The sequence below is a fragment of the Cyprinodon variegatus genome, unplaced genomic scaffold, assembly GCF_000732505.1.
Source record: "Cyprinodon variegatus isolate N-32 unplaced genomic scaffold, C_variegatus-1.0 Scaffold463, whole genome shotgun sequence".
Classification (NCBI taxonomy): Eukaryota; Metazoa; Chordata; class Actinopteri; order Cyprinodontiformes; family Cyprinodontidae; genus Cyprinodon; species Cyprinodon variegatus.
The window spans coordinates 125,374-141,399 of record NW_015150916.1 but is presented as its reverse complement, the minus strand read 5'-3'; the positions used below and the strand labels follow the sequence as shown (position 1 = coordinate 141,399).

The window sequence follows — 16,026 nt, the reverse complement described above, 5'->3', positions numbered from 1 at the left end:
AAGATAATTAAAAAGAAAAAAAAAACGTAAAAGGGAGCTTGAGGAACAGAATAAATAATAATAAAAAAGTAATGATGAATTGAATTTGTTACATTTGGAGAAACGTTGGACAAATTATTGCCATATTTTCAGTACATTTGGTTTCTAAGCACTTTAAAGTGGCCTTGTTTGATAGTTCTCTTGTCTTTCTATATGTCTTTCATAGCTGTTGTTTTTAAACCCTGGTGGTTTTTCACTAACTTTAATTCAAGTCCATGGGTTTAATCATGAAAAACTTTTATGTAGTTTGTGTGATTAAATCCATGTAAAGAACTGGTGGGAGATTATTCGTCACACATAACCAGTACCTGAAAGTAATTTCTATAGGAAATATATTTTTTTATGTGACAGAGGCTGCTGAGCAGTTAATTTATTTTAATAGAAGAGCAGGAAATTATGTTACCTACTGTCTTACCAATGTGATTTTTCTGTTAAATGAATTCTCGTCTATTTTTACTGAAAAATAATCATGGGTGAGGTTACCAAGTTCCCTTACCAAGTTTCTTCTTGTTTTTTGAAGATGGAGGTATACACAACCTGTAAATATTTTACTTATTATTATCTTGTTTCTGGAATACTTTGTTTTCTTTGGAATTTGTATTACAACCAATTTAGTAAAAATTAACAAAACAAGTTTTATGAAGAAATTTCACTTGGGAAAAAATCCATATAGGTTCTAAAAAAAACTTGACAATACTCTAGAGGGTGTCAACATTTCCAATTTTCAAACACAATGTAAGAAAAAATAAAAAAAAGGAAAGGCCCAATTAAAACTTATACAGTATTGAATATTGTTGTTCAGTTCTACCCTCTTCAACGCCTTTGAAGAAAGTGAGATGCTTGAATAAATCTAGATTTTAGTGGTTTTACAAGAAATGTGTTTTTAAAGACTGCAAGTATGAGCTCTTTTGTATCCACACAGGTGACTTCATGGACACTAGATTTGAACAGTGTGGAGCTCATAAGAACAGGTGGATTTCTTCTCAAACTAATGTTGAACCCTCACAAGGTCAAAGTGCAAAATCATACAGTCACATCTAAAACAAAAAAATACTTTAAAGGTTTGTTAAAGATAAGATTTTATTTGCGCATCAGTGGCTATCATTGTGGCTTTGCAGACCTAATTTCACTTTTTTCTTTCTTTTTGTTTTAAGGTCAGCATCACTGAATATTCTACTAGGGTCATGGTGTAATTCCAGCAACTGCTCAAAATGCCTGGCAAGAAAGACAATAAAAAGGACACCAAGAAAAGTGGAAAACCTGAACCGGAAAAAAAGAAAGAGGATGAAAAAAAAGCTAAGGATGACAAAAAGGGAGGAAAAGATGACAAAAAAGCTGGAAAGGATGACAAGAAGGGTGGAAAAGATGATAAGAAAGGTGGTAAGAAGGGAAAAGAAGAGCCATCCAAAGGAAAAGATGATGGTAAAAAAGGAAAAGACAAGGGGAAAGGTAAAAAAGTAGAGTCTGAGGAGGAAGAGGAGGATCTGAGTGATGAAGAAGAGGATGAAGAGTTTAGTGAAGACGAGGATGAGGAGGATGAGGAGGATGACAGAAGGAGAAAAGGTCGAGGCGGTAAAGGGGACAAAGACAAGAAACGTGGGAAATCTAGAGACGACTACTCTGATGAGGATAATGAAGACTATGATGATGAGGAGGATGACGATGAAGATGAAGTGGCTCACAGTAAATCTAAAAAGAAATCTAAGGATGATCGTCACCAGAAAGGAGGAAAATCTGATGTTGATGCAAAAAAGAAAAAAGGCAAAAAAGAGGAAACAAAGGCTCCAGTTAAAGAACTCCCAAAGAAAGGTCTAAAGAACATGTCAAAAATGTTTATGAAGTTTTCTGGCATAAAAAGGCGCAAAAACAGCGTAAAGAAACTAAAAAGCACATCACGATTGTTTCTTGGTTTGGGAAGGAGGAAGAGCCGGCTTGCTAAGAAAAAACGACGAAAGTCTATGATGAAAAACACATCTCGATTCATGATGAGATTTAAAACAAGTCAAAAGAAAAAGAAGGAAAAAGAAGCCAAAGAGAAGGCAGCAGCTAATGGAGGGAAAAAACCCACATACATGTTACTTCGTCTTGGAGGTGGAAATTCAAATAAGAAAAAAGGCAGCTTCTTTAGAGGGCTATTTAAAAAGCAAGATGGCACCAGTGATGACTTCAAGAACAGTAGTCTATTGGTTGGTAAGGTTGCTGCTGCAACCAATTGGCTTACCAAACGATTTCTGTCAAAAAAAATGCACGAAAATTCAGGTCATTATGGCTTAGGTGTTCGTAGAGGAAATAACCGACATTCTAGCTCCCGGCGGTTTGTGCATGGTTACCACAACAATGGTTATGAGTTTGGGGAGGAAGATAACGATTATGACCAGCAATATATAGACAGCCAGAGAGGTTACAGGTATGAAGATGGCTATGGTGATTATGGAGTTGAGTCAGCACCAAGAATTGGAAGAAATGGTCAATATAGCTACTATGAAAATGAGACTGAAGGTGCAGACTATCAAGACCTTGGGTACTATGAGGAAGATCAATTTTATGATCCAAATGGTGAATATTATGATGATAGACTTTACATTTACAATGAACCTTATTTCCCTGCCCAAGGGTATTATGACACTCAGGAACCAAATTATAATGGGTACCAGCAACAGCAGGCTATGTATGGAGATGAAGCCCTTGATTATTATGCTCAAGGTCACATATATGGAGGGGAGATGGGAGGATTTCTTGAACCTCAGCCTCCACTTTATTATGATGAAAATGGACAGGGAGCTTACTATGCACATGGACAAACGGGTTACTCTGACCTTGAGCAGGCAGGTTATTATGGGGATCCTTACACTCCAACTATGGAAATGCAAGTAGGATTTCAACCAGATTATCAGCTTGGGTATAGTGAGGCTGGGATGCATTACCAAGACTTGAACTCCCAACAGACAACATTTCCACTTGGAGGCCAACCGGTGTATGGTTTTGAAGTTCCAGGTGTAGATAATGTGGAAAGCCTGAGTGGGGAACAATATGCATTTCAAATGAATCAAACTGCGGAGGACTTTGATGGAATTCACACAGGAGACATTACATTTAAAGTTCCTAGACCTCAAGTGCGACTGTTTGGAAAAGAGAGACTAGAAGTTCCTTTGCCTCCTCCACCTATTCTGCCTCCAGATCCAGAGTTTGAAGACATGTCAGATATCCAGTATGAAGACCAGATTTCTCTTGCACCATATCAACTTGGAGACATGACATCATTTCAGCAGCAAATGCCGGTATCGGAACAACAACTACAACAAATACAATTAACACAACAGATGATGTCACCACAGCAGCAGATAATGTTTCAACAAGAGCATAGTATGTTACCTCAAATGATGCCTACACAGATGTCACCACAACAGCAATTGGCACCCCAGCAAATTATCTCTCCACAGCAGCAGATGATATTTCAACAAGGGAATGGTATGTTACCTCAAACAATGCCTACACACATGTCACCACAACACCAGTTGATGGCCCAGCAACCTATGTCCCAACAGCAGCAGATGATGTCAGAGCAATTGTTCCAACAACAACCCATGTCTCTACAACCACAGGTAATTTTAGTTATAGTCTGTCACTGTTTATTGCCAGGATGGAGCATCTATTCTGATACAGCATATAAAACAAGACAGTAATTGGAAACAAAATGATGTGTCCAGGTTGTAAAGAATATATATTTAATGTTTTAGCTGTGCTCAGCTTGTTGCACAATATATAGGTCTCACTGTAGTATGCCCTATGGATTATATGTGACTAAAGGTTGAGACTCTGTTCAAGAGAAAAACACTGTAATATCGAGCACTTAAAAAGAAATGGGGCAAAAAAGGTTTACTAGCCAAGCCAGCCTCTTGCCATAACTCAGTTTGTGAACTCTGGTCCTGTGAGGACTACATTTTTTAGGTTGGTTTCTGCCTGAATGTACTGTACAAATGTCAAGATGTCTTTTTGTCTGCCACCAAATTCTGCATGTTGATGATAGCTTATTTATTGAAATCAAATCTTAAAAGCTGCGCATGTGACAAACATCACAGTAGTCAGATTGGCTTTGCCCATGCTTGTCCTGGGGCTAGCTGATTGAGCTTACTCTAAGACATGCTCTAATATGCTATATATTTATCAAAGGTATACAGGTAATACTGGTCAGGCTATTTTACCAATGAAGCACTTGCAGTAGTGCAGGAGTTGAAAAACAGCCTTTAGCTTTTTAGGGTTTAAACATAGAAAAAGACATAGTATTTATCAGGTTAGTTAGTTTATTTAAATTTTAACACTGGCATTTACCTTGAAAATTAAAATGCATCCATAGTATTGCTTGTAATGCAAATAAAATAGCCTAAGATTGATATTTAGTCGCTTTGTTTTAAGCATAATTCTATATTATTGAATACCTTATAAATTTTATAAAATAGTAAAATATTATTAATTTGGTAATTTTATAGCAGTCTTTTATTTTTTAATCTACATCTTTTCGCAGCTGCAGATGATGACAGATCCAATGATGATACCACAGCCGCCGGGTTACAACCTCCCAACAGTCCCAACACCAACAGCAATGATAATTAAACAAGCAAGCATGTCTCCTCAACCTGCTCGTCGTATGCAACCTTCGACTCCATCCCGCCGCTCGGTCATTATTCCCTCCCCGCAAATGCAGCGCCATCCTTCTGCCGTGGGTTCACCACCACCCTCCCCTATTGCTGCAAGAAGGCAGATCCCCTCACCACAACCTTCCATTAGGGGTGGGTTCATTAATTCTCACAGACCTCCATCTATTTTGTCTAGGCAAATATCATCTTCTGCTTCTCCAGTTCTACATCAGGGAGTGCAGCCTCATAGGTCACCTTCTCCTATGGCCCACGTGCCCTCACCCTCCCATTCTCCTCGTACATCACTAATTCGTGGTAGTCCGCCAACTTTGGAAAGAGGACCAGTGAGGCAGCGTTCTCCACCTTCATCACCCCGCCTTTCCATGGGGAGACAAAGTCCACAGCCGTTAATCTCTCCAACTCGAAGTCCATTGGGAAGGACAAAGATGCAAAAGCCACCTTCACCTTCTCTTTCCCCAGGTCTTACATCGCCGCCTCTCTCTCCAAGATTAAGTCGAAGGCCCTCTCCTACTCCTTCCCGCCATAGTTTATCACCTAAAGGGCCTCAGCAAGCTCCATCCTCACCTACACTTTCTCGTCGTTCCACTCGGCTGCTCAGGGACCCTACACCATTGGCCAGGCCAAGGAGATTAGGAAATGTTCCATTAGGTACTGTCAGGCCCTCACCCATGGGCCTAAGAGGGCGACCAGTTCCACCACCAACTCAGAATGTGCGTCCATTTCGTGCCTCTTCAATAAGAAGTAATAGATCTTCTGTTCTTACCATAGACTCCTCCCTTCATTCTTCTCCTTTCCATTCTCCTCTGATGGCCCACCGTGCTCCCCTGGGAAGAAGAGAATCTAGACATATTCCTGTTCGCCCCATTGCTCGAGGGCGTCCCCTTAGGGTGCAACAGTCAATAAGAAGTATGCCTCCTTCCTCCCCGCAGCCTTCCCTTAAACATATGTCACGCAGTCCATCCCCACGCCTTTCTCCTCGGCTGAATCATCAGTCCAATGTGTTGGATTCTTATGCTGGGCCTAATGGTGAGCCATTGCAACAATTTTTTGCCCCGTCTTCTGACAGGTTATCCTTGCAAAATCACACAGTTAGAGAAGAATCCAATATTTCTCCAATTCAAAGACCTCAGTCCGTGTATGCCCAATCTGTACCTTCATCTCCATTGCTCTCTGGAGCCATGAGACATAATCAAGCAATGAGAGGCATGGCCTCTTTTCAGACTCCACCATTACATTTACAGTATGGACCAACTGTCCATATGCCATATGACTATATTTCTGAACCTGACCCTGCACCATTGCTTCAAGATGCGCTGCATAACCAACACTTTGTTGGTCCCTCCTCTCCCATGTTATCCAGTTCTTTACGGAGTATTCGACCAGATGCTTTTTCAGTACTTGGACCAGAAGCAGCTCAAGTCGTGGGCATGGGTCAGATGGTTCCAGGATTAGTAGATGCTCATGATTCTACACAGCAAAGACCAATTTCACCTTATGAACAGCCTTTGCTCCCTCCTTCACAAACTCTCTCTGGAGCTCTACAAAACCAAACAGTGAGGGAAGCATCCTACATTTCTCCTCTTCACAGACCTCCGTCTTCATATGCCCCGTCTTTACCCTCATCTCCTTTGCTCTCTGGAGCCATGAGACATAGTCAGGCAATGAGAGGCATGGCTTCATATCAGACTTCACAGTTACAATCCTTGTATGGACCAACTATTGGTCCAACATATGATTACATTTCTGAGCCAAGACAAGCACCATTGCTTCAAGATGCACTGCAAAACCAAACTGGGTTGCATAATGTGTCTAATCTAAAATCGCCTATGATGCAACGTCGTAATCCTTATGCCCCAGCTGGGCCTCAGCTTCACAGTGCTCTTCAACAGAACCCGAATCTCCGCCAAGCATCCTTTCAGACACCTGTGCAACTTAGAAGATCCTCAGTGGTTTCTAGGTCACCCTCTTCCCCTATGTTGGGAAGAGCCCTGCAAAACCCTCAGTTGATGCAGGCATCATACCGGCTACCAGAGAGAACCCTGATGAGCCCTTATACAAATCCCAGGTCTTCCCCATTGCTTGGTCATGCATTGCAAAACCAACAAGTCAGAAGTGCCTCATATATAATGCCTGATGGATCAGTTATCAGGGTAAGTAATAAATTGAAATAGATTTGCATTTATGTATATCTTCTCAAAGGTTAATGTTACTACCAGTTCTAATTTAGTTTTTCGACTCCTCAAATTGAACAAAAACAGGACCCACGCCTACTTCATAAGCCAATGTCACCCAACCTTTCTGGAGCCCTTCAAAACCAAAATCTGAGAACAGCTTCATATACTCTTCGAGATGGCAGCATCATGGATCCCAGACAGAAAGTAACAATTACTTCTAGTTCCAAACTTTACATACAATGAAATAATTTGTTCATACATGTTTCAGTTACATATCATCCTTACAATCACATTGTTGATCATTAATACACATATCTTTCTGTTTCAGCACCCTATTTCGCCAAACCTTAGTAAGGCCTTAAATAACCCAGCCCTACGAGAAGCTTCTTACTCTCTTCCCGATGGTACCATTGTGATAGACTCAAAAACAGAGAAGACTCCCAACCTCACAGCAGCACTTCAGAACCCTTACCTCAAAGGTGCTTCGTACACCCTCCCGGATGGCACTATTATCATAGACCCACGGAAGCCTACCTCTCCAAACCTGTCTAATGCTCTTCAACAATCATCTTTGCGGAATGCTTCGTTCACATTACCACAGGGGGTTCGAGACCCAAATACTCCAGTATCACCAAATCTGGCAAAGGTTAATTGTAGATTTAGATTTTTATGTCTATCCTTATTTTCATACTATTTGTGCGTGCTATGGTTTTAAGTTTCTAAAAATTGACATAAATACTTTGTTCTAATCTGCTGATTCTTCTATTTTATTGCACTCACTTTTACATAACCCTCCTGCCTGTCTAGGCTCTAGGTAATCAAGCCTTGAAAGCTGCTTCATACACCCTTCCAGATGGAACTATTATTGTGGACCCAAGAAAGCCAAAGAGTCCAAATCTGACAGCAGCCCTGCAAAATCCATATCTTAAAGGCGTATCCTATGCCCTTCCTGATGGAACCATAATCATCGACCCAAGAAAACCAGTTGGACCTAATCTGTCCACAGTAGGTGTCTTCTCTATTTAACCTTTGGTAGAGGTGAAGAAATTAAGTTGTTAAGAAGTTTAAATCAGAGTTAGTTTATGATAGAATAATACTGCCTTAAATCTACATAGTATGTTTGATGCTTTGAATCATAATGAGTTGTATGCAGTAAAAAAAAAAAAAAAATCAGTTTGGAGATAGGCAAAGTTGACAGAAGTATGCCCCAATGACTGGGACTGTGAGTGGTTTAAAAAGCATTGACTAAGAGGGTAAAAAATGCTTACAAAAGATTTCCTTAATGCTGATAATCAATTTCCATTTACTTCATATTTTTTATGCTCTTTATAGGTTTATCAAATGAATATGTAAAAGTTGCCATTTTAATGTCAAACATGTTTTGCAGGACACCGTAGGCTATTTTTTATGGCCATTGTAATATTGTAAGTATTTTTCTCTGATCCAACACCTCTAGGCTCTTCTGAATCAAAACCTTCGTACTGCAACATACCAGCTCCCTGATGGTTCTTTAGTATTGCCTGGTCAGAAACCATCCACTCCAAACTTGGCAGCTGCTCTTAGGCAAAATCAGGGACTCCGTTCTACTGGCCTTTACCATCTCTCTGATACCTCAGCTTTGTCTGCTGTACCCAAACCCAGAAGCCCCAATGTTGCCTCTGCACTGCAGAATGAAGAACTACGTGGTGCCACTTACAGGTGTGAAGTTATACTTTTTTTAATAAACTAGGAACTTACGTAAATGACCGAGCTTTCCATAATGTGGCAAAGAATATCTTCAGCCACCAAGTGTCTAATGAGGCATTTGGGTCTGTCCCCCAAAGAGTTTACTCCAAGGTCCATTGATGAACTGCCTGTTTATGATACATTAATTCTGCTTTATAACATTTTCCATTACCAACACTTTTGTTTGAATATACACAGAAAAAAGCAATGATACCTGTAAACAACATTTAATTGGGTTTTAAAGTAAAAGGTATGGTACAAAAAGGCATCTATTCGTACTCGTCGTCTTCCACTTATCCAGGACAGAGTCGTGGGGACAGCGGTCTCAGTAGACTCTCCAAGGAAGTCTCTCTAAAGACATCTATTCAATCAATTCAGTTTATTTATACTTTATAGCAACATTTCACAACACATATTATCTCAAGGCACTTTGCATAGACAACACACTCAGATTGGTTAAAAGTTTCTGTCAAGGAAAACCAGTTGAGTGCATCCACTTATTGACTCCAACATCTAAAAACAGAGATGTCGATGGCAGCAGCACAGCTAATATTTCAGTCCAGGATGTAGGGAGTCACAGCTGAACAGGAAAAGACCACATTAAACTACTATGATGAGAAAAAGCAGAGATAACATAAAGTTATAAGTGGAACTTAACAAATACTGTCAAACTGGAGAATTGAAATGAAATTAAGCAGAATGAAGAAAAGTGGTCCCTATGTTATCCAGCAGCCTAAACATATAGCAGGATAAATATAGAACATAACTCAAAATAACTGATAACCCAAAACGCATAATTAGAAATCATGTTTTTGGAATGGAAGGAAAGACCTCAATATTCAGTCATATAAAAGTTTTAAAAAACTTTTAGCTTTCAAGGAGAAATTAAGTAGTAAAAGGCCAGTTTAATTCCTGGAGTCCTTGATCTTATATTTAACAAGTATAGTGTAGCTCTTTACTAAAATTCCTTTACAGTATTATTTTTCTCACAGGCTCCCAGATGGCTCTCTTCTCACACGCCAGTTCCACAACCCAAAACTGTCTGATGCCATCCAAAACCAGCAGCTTCGTTATGCTTCATACACTGTGCCAACAGAACTTCAGGGGGAGGACCATCGTTTTGCTGTAATACCTCCATACGGGCCACGATCTGGCCACTGGGCCAGGAACGTTAGAGGTGGAGGTGAAAGTGGGGATGATGTTTGGGCGGCAGAAAGAGTTTTGCCACATGGCACTCTTCAGAATTTATCTAAGTGGTCTATGTACAAAGAAGATGGGGTGTTGGAAGGATATACACCAAACCCTCAGGTTGTGGACAAACAACCTCAGAACCAAGAGTGGACTCCTAGCAGAGCCAGAGTACCAGGCCAAAGCTGGTATGATAAGGTATCTAACTTCATTCAGTGTTTCCCAGCCTTTTTTGACTTGTGTACCCCTTTGGGCATTTTGTCTTACCATGAGTACCCCTCTCAGTCAAATGTTATTTTCCTGTCAGGTAAAAAAAATAACACAAGTATGTTGCCATGAAGTTAGTAAGGATTGAAATAAAATAAAAAATAAAATCATGTTATAAACCAGTATTTATAAAACAGGAACTCCTCCGAGTAACTTCCTTATAATCACTTTTAAACTTGATGCATTAGGAACAAAACATAGAGAAGAAAAAATATAGTTAGACTGACATCATTAGTTTTACTTTGTTTTCATCAAGACACCTGAGCTTTGATGAGATCTGATAGATCAGTGTGAAATACAGCAGGTACCAGGCTGGTCTCTACATCCAGTCTGTTCTTCTGCCTGGTTTTGATGTGTGTCACAGCTGAAGGTGAACTCAAACATATAAGAAAAATTTACTGTTTGGTTGATAAAAGCTTGTTTATTTTTTCAATTGGGTCCTCACAAAGCAAAACTGATTCAAGCCCTATTTTAATTTACTACCTAAGAAATAAAAAATTTTCATGTACCCCTTGCAATGCACTCATGGACCACTAGGGGTACAGGGGTGCCTTCCCCCGGTTGGGAATCACTGAACTAGACTATAAATATTCTATAACAATTTATTTGCCAGCTCTGAATTCAACAGTGATTATATTTCTGAAGCTTAGAAAATGTTGTGTTGTTTTATGTCTCTAATACCACTATAATTGTCTATTAATTGTGTCCAGATCTATTCTATAATAAGCATGCCAACAACAGCCCACAGAGTGGTACGCTGGGCAGAGGGAATGGAAGACATGACTCAGCTCCCGTAAGCACAATTCAGACCAATATAAATATTGGGCATTAACTGCTGTTATACTTTTTTCAGTGGATGTGTAATTTGAGAAAGCAATAGCCATTAAGTTTTATTATCCATTAATTCAGTGCGCTTTTCGGACCTCATTAGCTTTTTGTTTGCTTCACCACATAAGTTATTTTGTGTAAAACTAACAATGATGAATTTGTAGGAAAAAATACCCTGTTTGTCTTTAAGTAAAAATAATGAATAGTGGATTTCAGCATCACTGCAGGGCTGCTGATAATTTGACTATATAACTCAGTGTTTTTGTTTGTTGTTTGTTTGTTTTGCGTTGTTTTACTTTATTTCAGGGAACTGAATGAAACCACAGTTGTGATGAACCTGAAGAAACGCTTTGACCACGAACTTATATACGTATGTTTTGAACATAACCATAACAATAACCTAATATAGTCAAATATTATAAACAATAAGATTATCATTTATTTTTTGTCTATTTATTTCCTTCAGACCTACATAGGGAGCATCCTTGTGTCTGTGAACCCCTACAAGTTGCTCAACATCTACGGCACAGACATGGTGCACCAGTATGAAGGCCATGGTCTGAGTGACAACCCCCCGTAAGCGTTTGAGTGTTTCAGACCTTCACAAACTTTCCAATTATCTTAGTCTGATTTTTAAATTGAGAGCTATTTTATAATGTACATTTTTCCTTCACTTCAGTAATTAGTGATCTCAATTCAACCACTCTGTGTAAAGAGGAACAGATTTAGTCAGCAGCAATGCTAATTAATTTTTCTTTTCTTCACATTTCTTCACATTAATTTTCACTGAATGTGGTAGGTAGTTAAGACTTTTCGTATTGCTCTTTATTTTCATTCATCTCCCAGTCAACTTTGAGTAGTTTGCAGCAGTCCCTCTTTAAGAAAAGCCTTTCCACATTATGATGCTGACACCTCCATGTTTCACTCTCGATGATATGGGATGCTGTGATTGAACATGTCAAATTTTGTCTCTGTTTCTGCTACATAAGGTTCCATGAGCCAGAAATCTTAGTTCAGATTATCTTTCACCTATATGACTTGTGGCAAGAGTCAAACAGAACATTTTATTAATTATTTTCTGTTATTCCTGTACAAAAGAGGCAATGAACAATTATTGGGTCTCATTTTAGCAGATTCTCCCTTTGAAGATGTGGATTTCTAGGACACTTATAGTCTTAATATTAACCTCTTGGCTGTTGTCTGTTATGTTTGCTCTGCTTTCCAGTAAAGTTAATATCCTGGATAATTTGCAGTCTTGGGATCATTTTTCCATTTTTCAGAAAACAAATCCCAATTAGATAAAATAATTTTGTTGTTTGATTGCGAAAACATCTTTGAAAAGATGCAGTTGAAAAAAAACTTTTAGATTATAATTCATCATTATTGTCTGTGGTATTGCCTGATCTAAAATTGTGTTATTTAGCAGTTGTATTCTTGCTCTAAGAAAGTCCAGGAGTGCTACGCTGTCCTCAAAATTGCAGGTATTGTGAAAAGGTGGAATCCATTTTGTACCTTAGTGACAAGCATAGATAAATATTTCAATGTGCATGGTGGCTGGTTACTGTTAAACTGTAGCTAGTTGGTTGCTAAGCAAAGGTTTAGCCATGTTTTTCTCTACCACTTCTTCAAAAAACAATCACACACAGGGTAGAGGAGTAACTGTTCTGCAATAATGGTCAATAAATAAAAATGTATCTTTGTGTTTCAGTCATCTCTTTGCCATTGCTAATCTATCATATACAACCATGATGGATGCCAAAAAGGACCAGTGTATTGTGATCAGGTATGAAATGCTGTCACTTTTGCTGCTGATGTATGTTGTTATGGGAACTGTCAGGACAGTATTTTTAAGATTAATGTAATTTTATTTTCTGAAAGTCAATATATTTCTATTTCTGATTAGTGTTAACGGTAGATATTAATGCTTTAGGCCCATTTAAATCCCATTTAAATCTAGACCTCAGTGAAAGGGGTACCTGGATGGATAATCTAAACACTAACAAAATTACATAGTTCAACACATATAAAAGATAATAATAGTAATATTAAAACAATTTAAGAACATTGCCTCTGTTTAATAGTATTTTTTCTTATGTAAACCAAGAATGGCTCAAATAATGTCAAAAAGAACAGATGTTTTCTCCACATGGGATACAAATGTCTAATTTCTTGTGTGAAAGTACTACTGAATCGATGCTTTCAGAAGCATCTCATATGAAAAAAATGGACTGTTATTTATCTGATATAATATTCAAAGTTCTTGTGACATTGAATTTGAGGTTTTGATTGTCTGTAAACCATGTTTATCAAAGATGCAACAAATATAGGAAAAAAATATTTGGCCCTATGTTTAACAAATCTATTTATTATATCAGCGCAGTGGTTAGCGAGCACCATCCATGTACAAAGGCCATAGTCGCCGACCCGGGTTCGAAACGGACCTGTGGTCTTGTTGCCCCCCCTCTCTCATACCCCCTTTCCTGTCAGCCTACTGTCAGCACAAGCCACTAGTGCCATAAAAAAAAAGAAAAAAAAAAGAAAGAAATAATTTACAAAACATGAAAATTGTTAATGTTATTCAAATTTTTTATATGTATTTCTATATGGTTGCCTTTTTACAGTCTATAAAGTCAAATTCTTCTTTTTATTTATTTTTCTTATTACAAACCTTGTTTAGATTCCCAAAACAATTATTTCAGGTGAAACCGATATTGATAGAAATGATGTTGTTCAATGAAAAAGGAAAAAATCACTTCAGTGATCTTATATTTAATTTATAATATGTCAGTTTTGTTGTTGTTGTAAGTGTAAAATGTTGTCAGACACATAGCCTATATTACCAGAAGTATTTTGCATGCCTACTTCACAAACATTTGGGAATGTCACTTAGTGACACCCAATTCTTAATCCATAGGTTTAACAAAAAAAAAAAAAAAAAAAGTCAGTCCACTCTTTGCAGCTGTAACAGCTCCAACTTGGTTAAAGAATGTATCCATTGGATTTTTCGACAATTCTTCCAAAAGAGGATGTTGACTCTCAACTTGGTCCTGTTCGGTTGATATTAGGCCTTGGTTAAGGCTTGCCAGGTTTTCCTTCATACTTTTAACTTTTTTATCCATGTCTACTTATTATTGTGCACATTGTGCACACCATGCCTTGATTGTAGCCCCAAAACTGTGTAATAATCTGCTGAACCATATAAAAGTTGCTCAAAACCTCAGGACTTTAAAGAAGTTTTAAAAACACATCTCTTTCTTTTGGCTTTTGAAGCAGATAGAGCTAGAGATCCTGACTATTTATAATTTAAAGACTATTCTACATTTCTTCTTAAACAGTTTATTATTCTATTAATGTTTTCTGTTTTTAATTGCTTATATGTTATTTTTGTCATGTCAATGCATTTATTTTCAGTTGTAAAATGAATTATTTTAAGTAAAGTTAATATTGACATTGACAGTTGCTATTATAAACTTTTTTTGCTCTGGTCCACAGCCATGTTCAATAAGCAGGGGGACATTCCCTAACTGTTCCTGCAAATTTGGAAAATTGCAACAGTTTTAATGTCTTTAATCCAATGAAGCGTTAGGAGTTTGCTTTTCTGTAGTTATGGAAATATTCGATCTGACTCTTGATAATCAACACTAAACCATAATCCCCTCTGCATCAAAAATCCCATTCTTTTGCTCACTACTAAATCTGGGCTCTTCCACTGAATCATTGGATGGAAAGAAATAATTATTTTCTGAGGAGAACATATCTCATTGATCATTGATTTGTTTACATAGCCATCCACTTTATGGCCAAGCTCCTTACCATTGTAAGAGGAGTGTTTTTGTTTTTTTTGCTAGAGAAAATTTGTTACCATCAGCTCCTATAATTTAAAACTGCACAATTTATCTGTATGCTCATTGATTTCTATTGTTGTTGCTTTTTTTAGTGGAGAAAGTGGGTCAGGAAAGACTGAGGCCACTAAGTTAATCTTGCGTTACCTGACAGCCATACATCACAAAAGAAATGTCACACAACAGGTATTTACTGAGAACTGCTGTGCAGCTTCCTACAGATTAAGTTGACATTTTTTCACTTGAATTACATTTTCTTTTCCATATGCCTCATTTCCTTCAGATAGAGGTAAAGTAAAATTTGTATTGTGTGATAACCAACATCTCCGTGTAACATAGTCATAGTGATGTTTTGGTTTCTGATGTTTTCTAAGATTCTTGAGGCTACACCCCTGCTGGAGTCTTTTGGGAATGCCAAAACAGTCCGCAATGACAACTCTTCACGCTTTGGCAAATACACACAAATCTACATGGATGAGTAAGTAATAATAATAGAGTCTTGCTTTTATTGAAATACTTGAAAGCAACAACAGGTTCATGCTCAGAGGGTGTTTTAGAGCTATCCAACTACTTATCTCTGTAAAGCATGTGTGCCTAGTAGTTAACTAGTAAGATTATTATGTTTTGGGAATGTATCATGTAAGTGTCATCAGTAGTGCATTGATAAGTGATTAAGAGACAGTGATGCTTTTTATGATGAGGACACTTGGAGTATAGATAAAATGAAAAGGTCCATGTAAATTGTTGTGGCACATCACTTATTAGGTGTACAGTGGAGGAGTCAGTCTCACATTTAATTGTGGTGGCTAAACTACCGAAGAGTAACTCCAGCTAATTTTTTGTGAGAAGGCAAAGAGTAGGATATTATTAATAGTATCAAATGCTCTTGTCAGATCTAACAAAACCTACAATAATGTAACAGTATGGTGTTGTGTTTTAATGAAAGCCTCATCAAATTTAAAATATATTTTTTTTCTCATTTACATTTTATCACAAGCTAATGCTGAATTAGTTTTTTGTTTTACCATTGACCCGTCTAGCACATATTTTTTGTCTTCAGTCACATTACAAGATGCTTGTGCTCGCTTTGCCTCCCCCTTTCGCCTGTGTGACTCTGGAAGGCAATAAAGTGGCAGTGGTAGATTCATTGTTGTTCTTGCCACATTCCTGGCAGGGGAGCTGCCAGGAATTTTGGGCCCCGTATGAAAAAGGATAGTATTATTATTTAGTATGAATTATTTAGTATGCTAAACATTTATTTGCCCACAACTGATGTTAACTCTCTGAAGACTAGGGCATTTTCCTGTT

At 38.0% G+C, this 16,026-nt stretch overlaps 1 protein-coding gene across 1 annotated transcript in view; it reads left to right on the top strand.

Annotated features, from left to right (window-relative positions):
- Positions 1 to 16,026, top strand: part of LOC107094092 (unconventional myosin-XV-like) — an 83,810-nt gene that overhangs the window by 6,616 nt on the left and 61,168 nt on the right. Inside the window, exons 2-15 of the mRNA XM_015389507.1 lie at positions 1,375 to 3,641; positions 4,562 to 6,844; positions 6,953 to 7,072; positions 7,197 to 7,514; positions 7,676 to 7,873; positions 8,325 to 8,566; positions 9,586 to 9,979; positions 10,759 to 10,841; positions 11,183 to 11,246; positions 11,343 to 11,452; positions 12,585 to 12,659; positions 14,814 to 14,904; positions 15,002 to 15,007; positions 15,093 to 15,196. Coding sequence (XP_015244993.1) covers positions 1,375 to 3,641; positions 4,562 to 6,844; positions 6,953 to 7,072; positions 7,197 to 7,514; positions 7,676 to 7,873; positions 8,325 to 8,566; positions 9,586 to 9,979; positions 10,759 to 10,841; positions 11,183 to 11,246; positions 11,343 to 11,452; positions 12,585 to 12,659; positions 14,814 to 14,904; positions 15,002 to 15,007; positions 15,093 to 15,196 — 6,355 coding nt within the window. The remainder of the gene's footprint in view (positions 1 to 1,374; positions 3,642 to 4,561; positions 6,845 to 6,952; positions 7,073 to 7,196; positions 7,515 to 7,675; positions 7,874 to 8,324; positions 8,567 to 9,585; positions 9,980 to 10,758; positions 10,842 to 11,182; positions 11,247 to 11,342; positions 11,453 to 12,584; positions 12,660 to 14,813; positions 14,905 to 15,001; positions 15,008 to 15,092; positions 15,197 to 16,026) is intronic.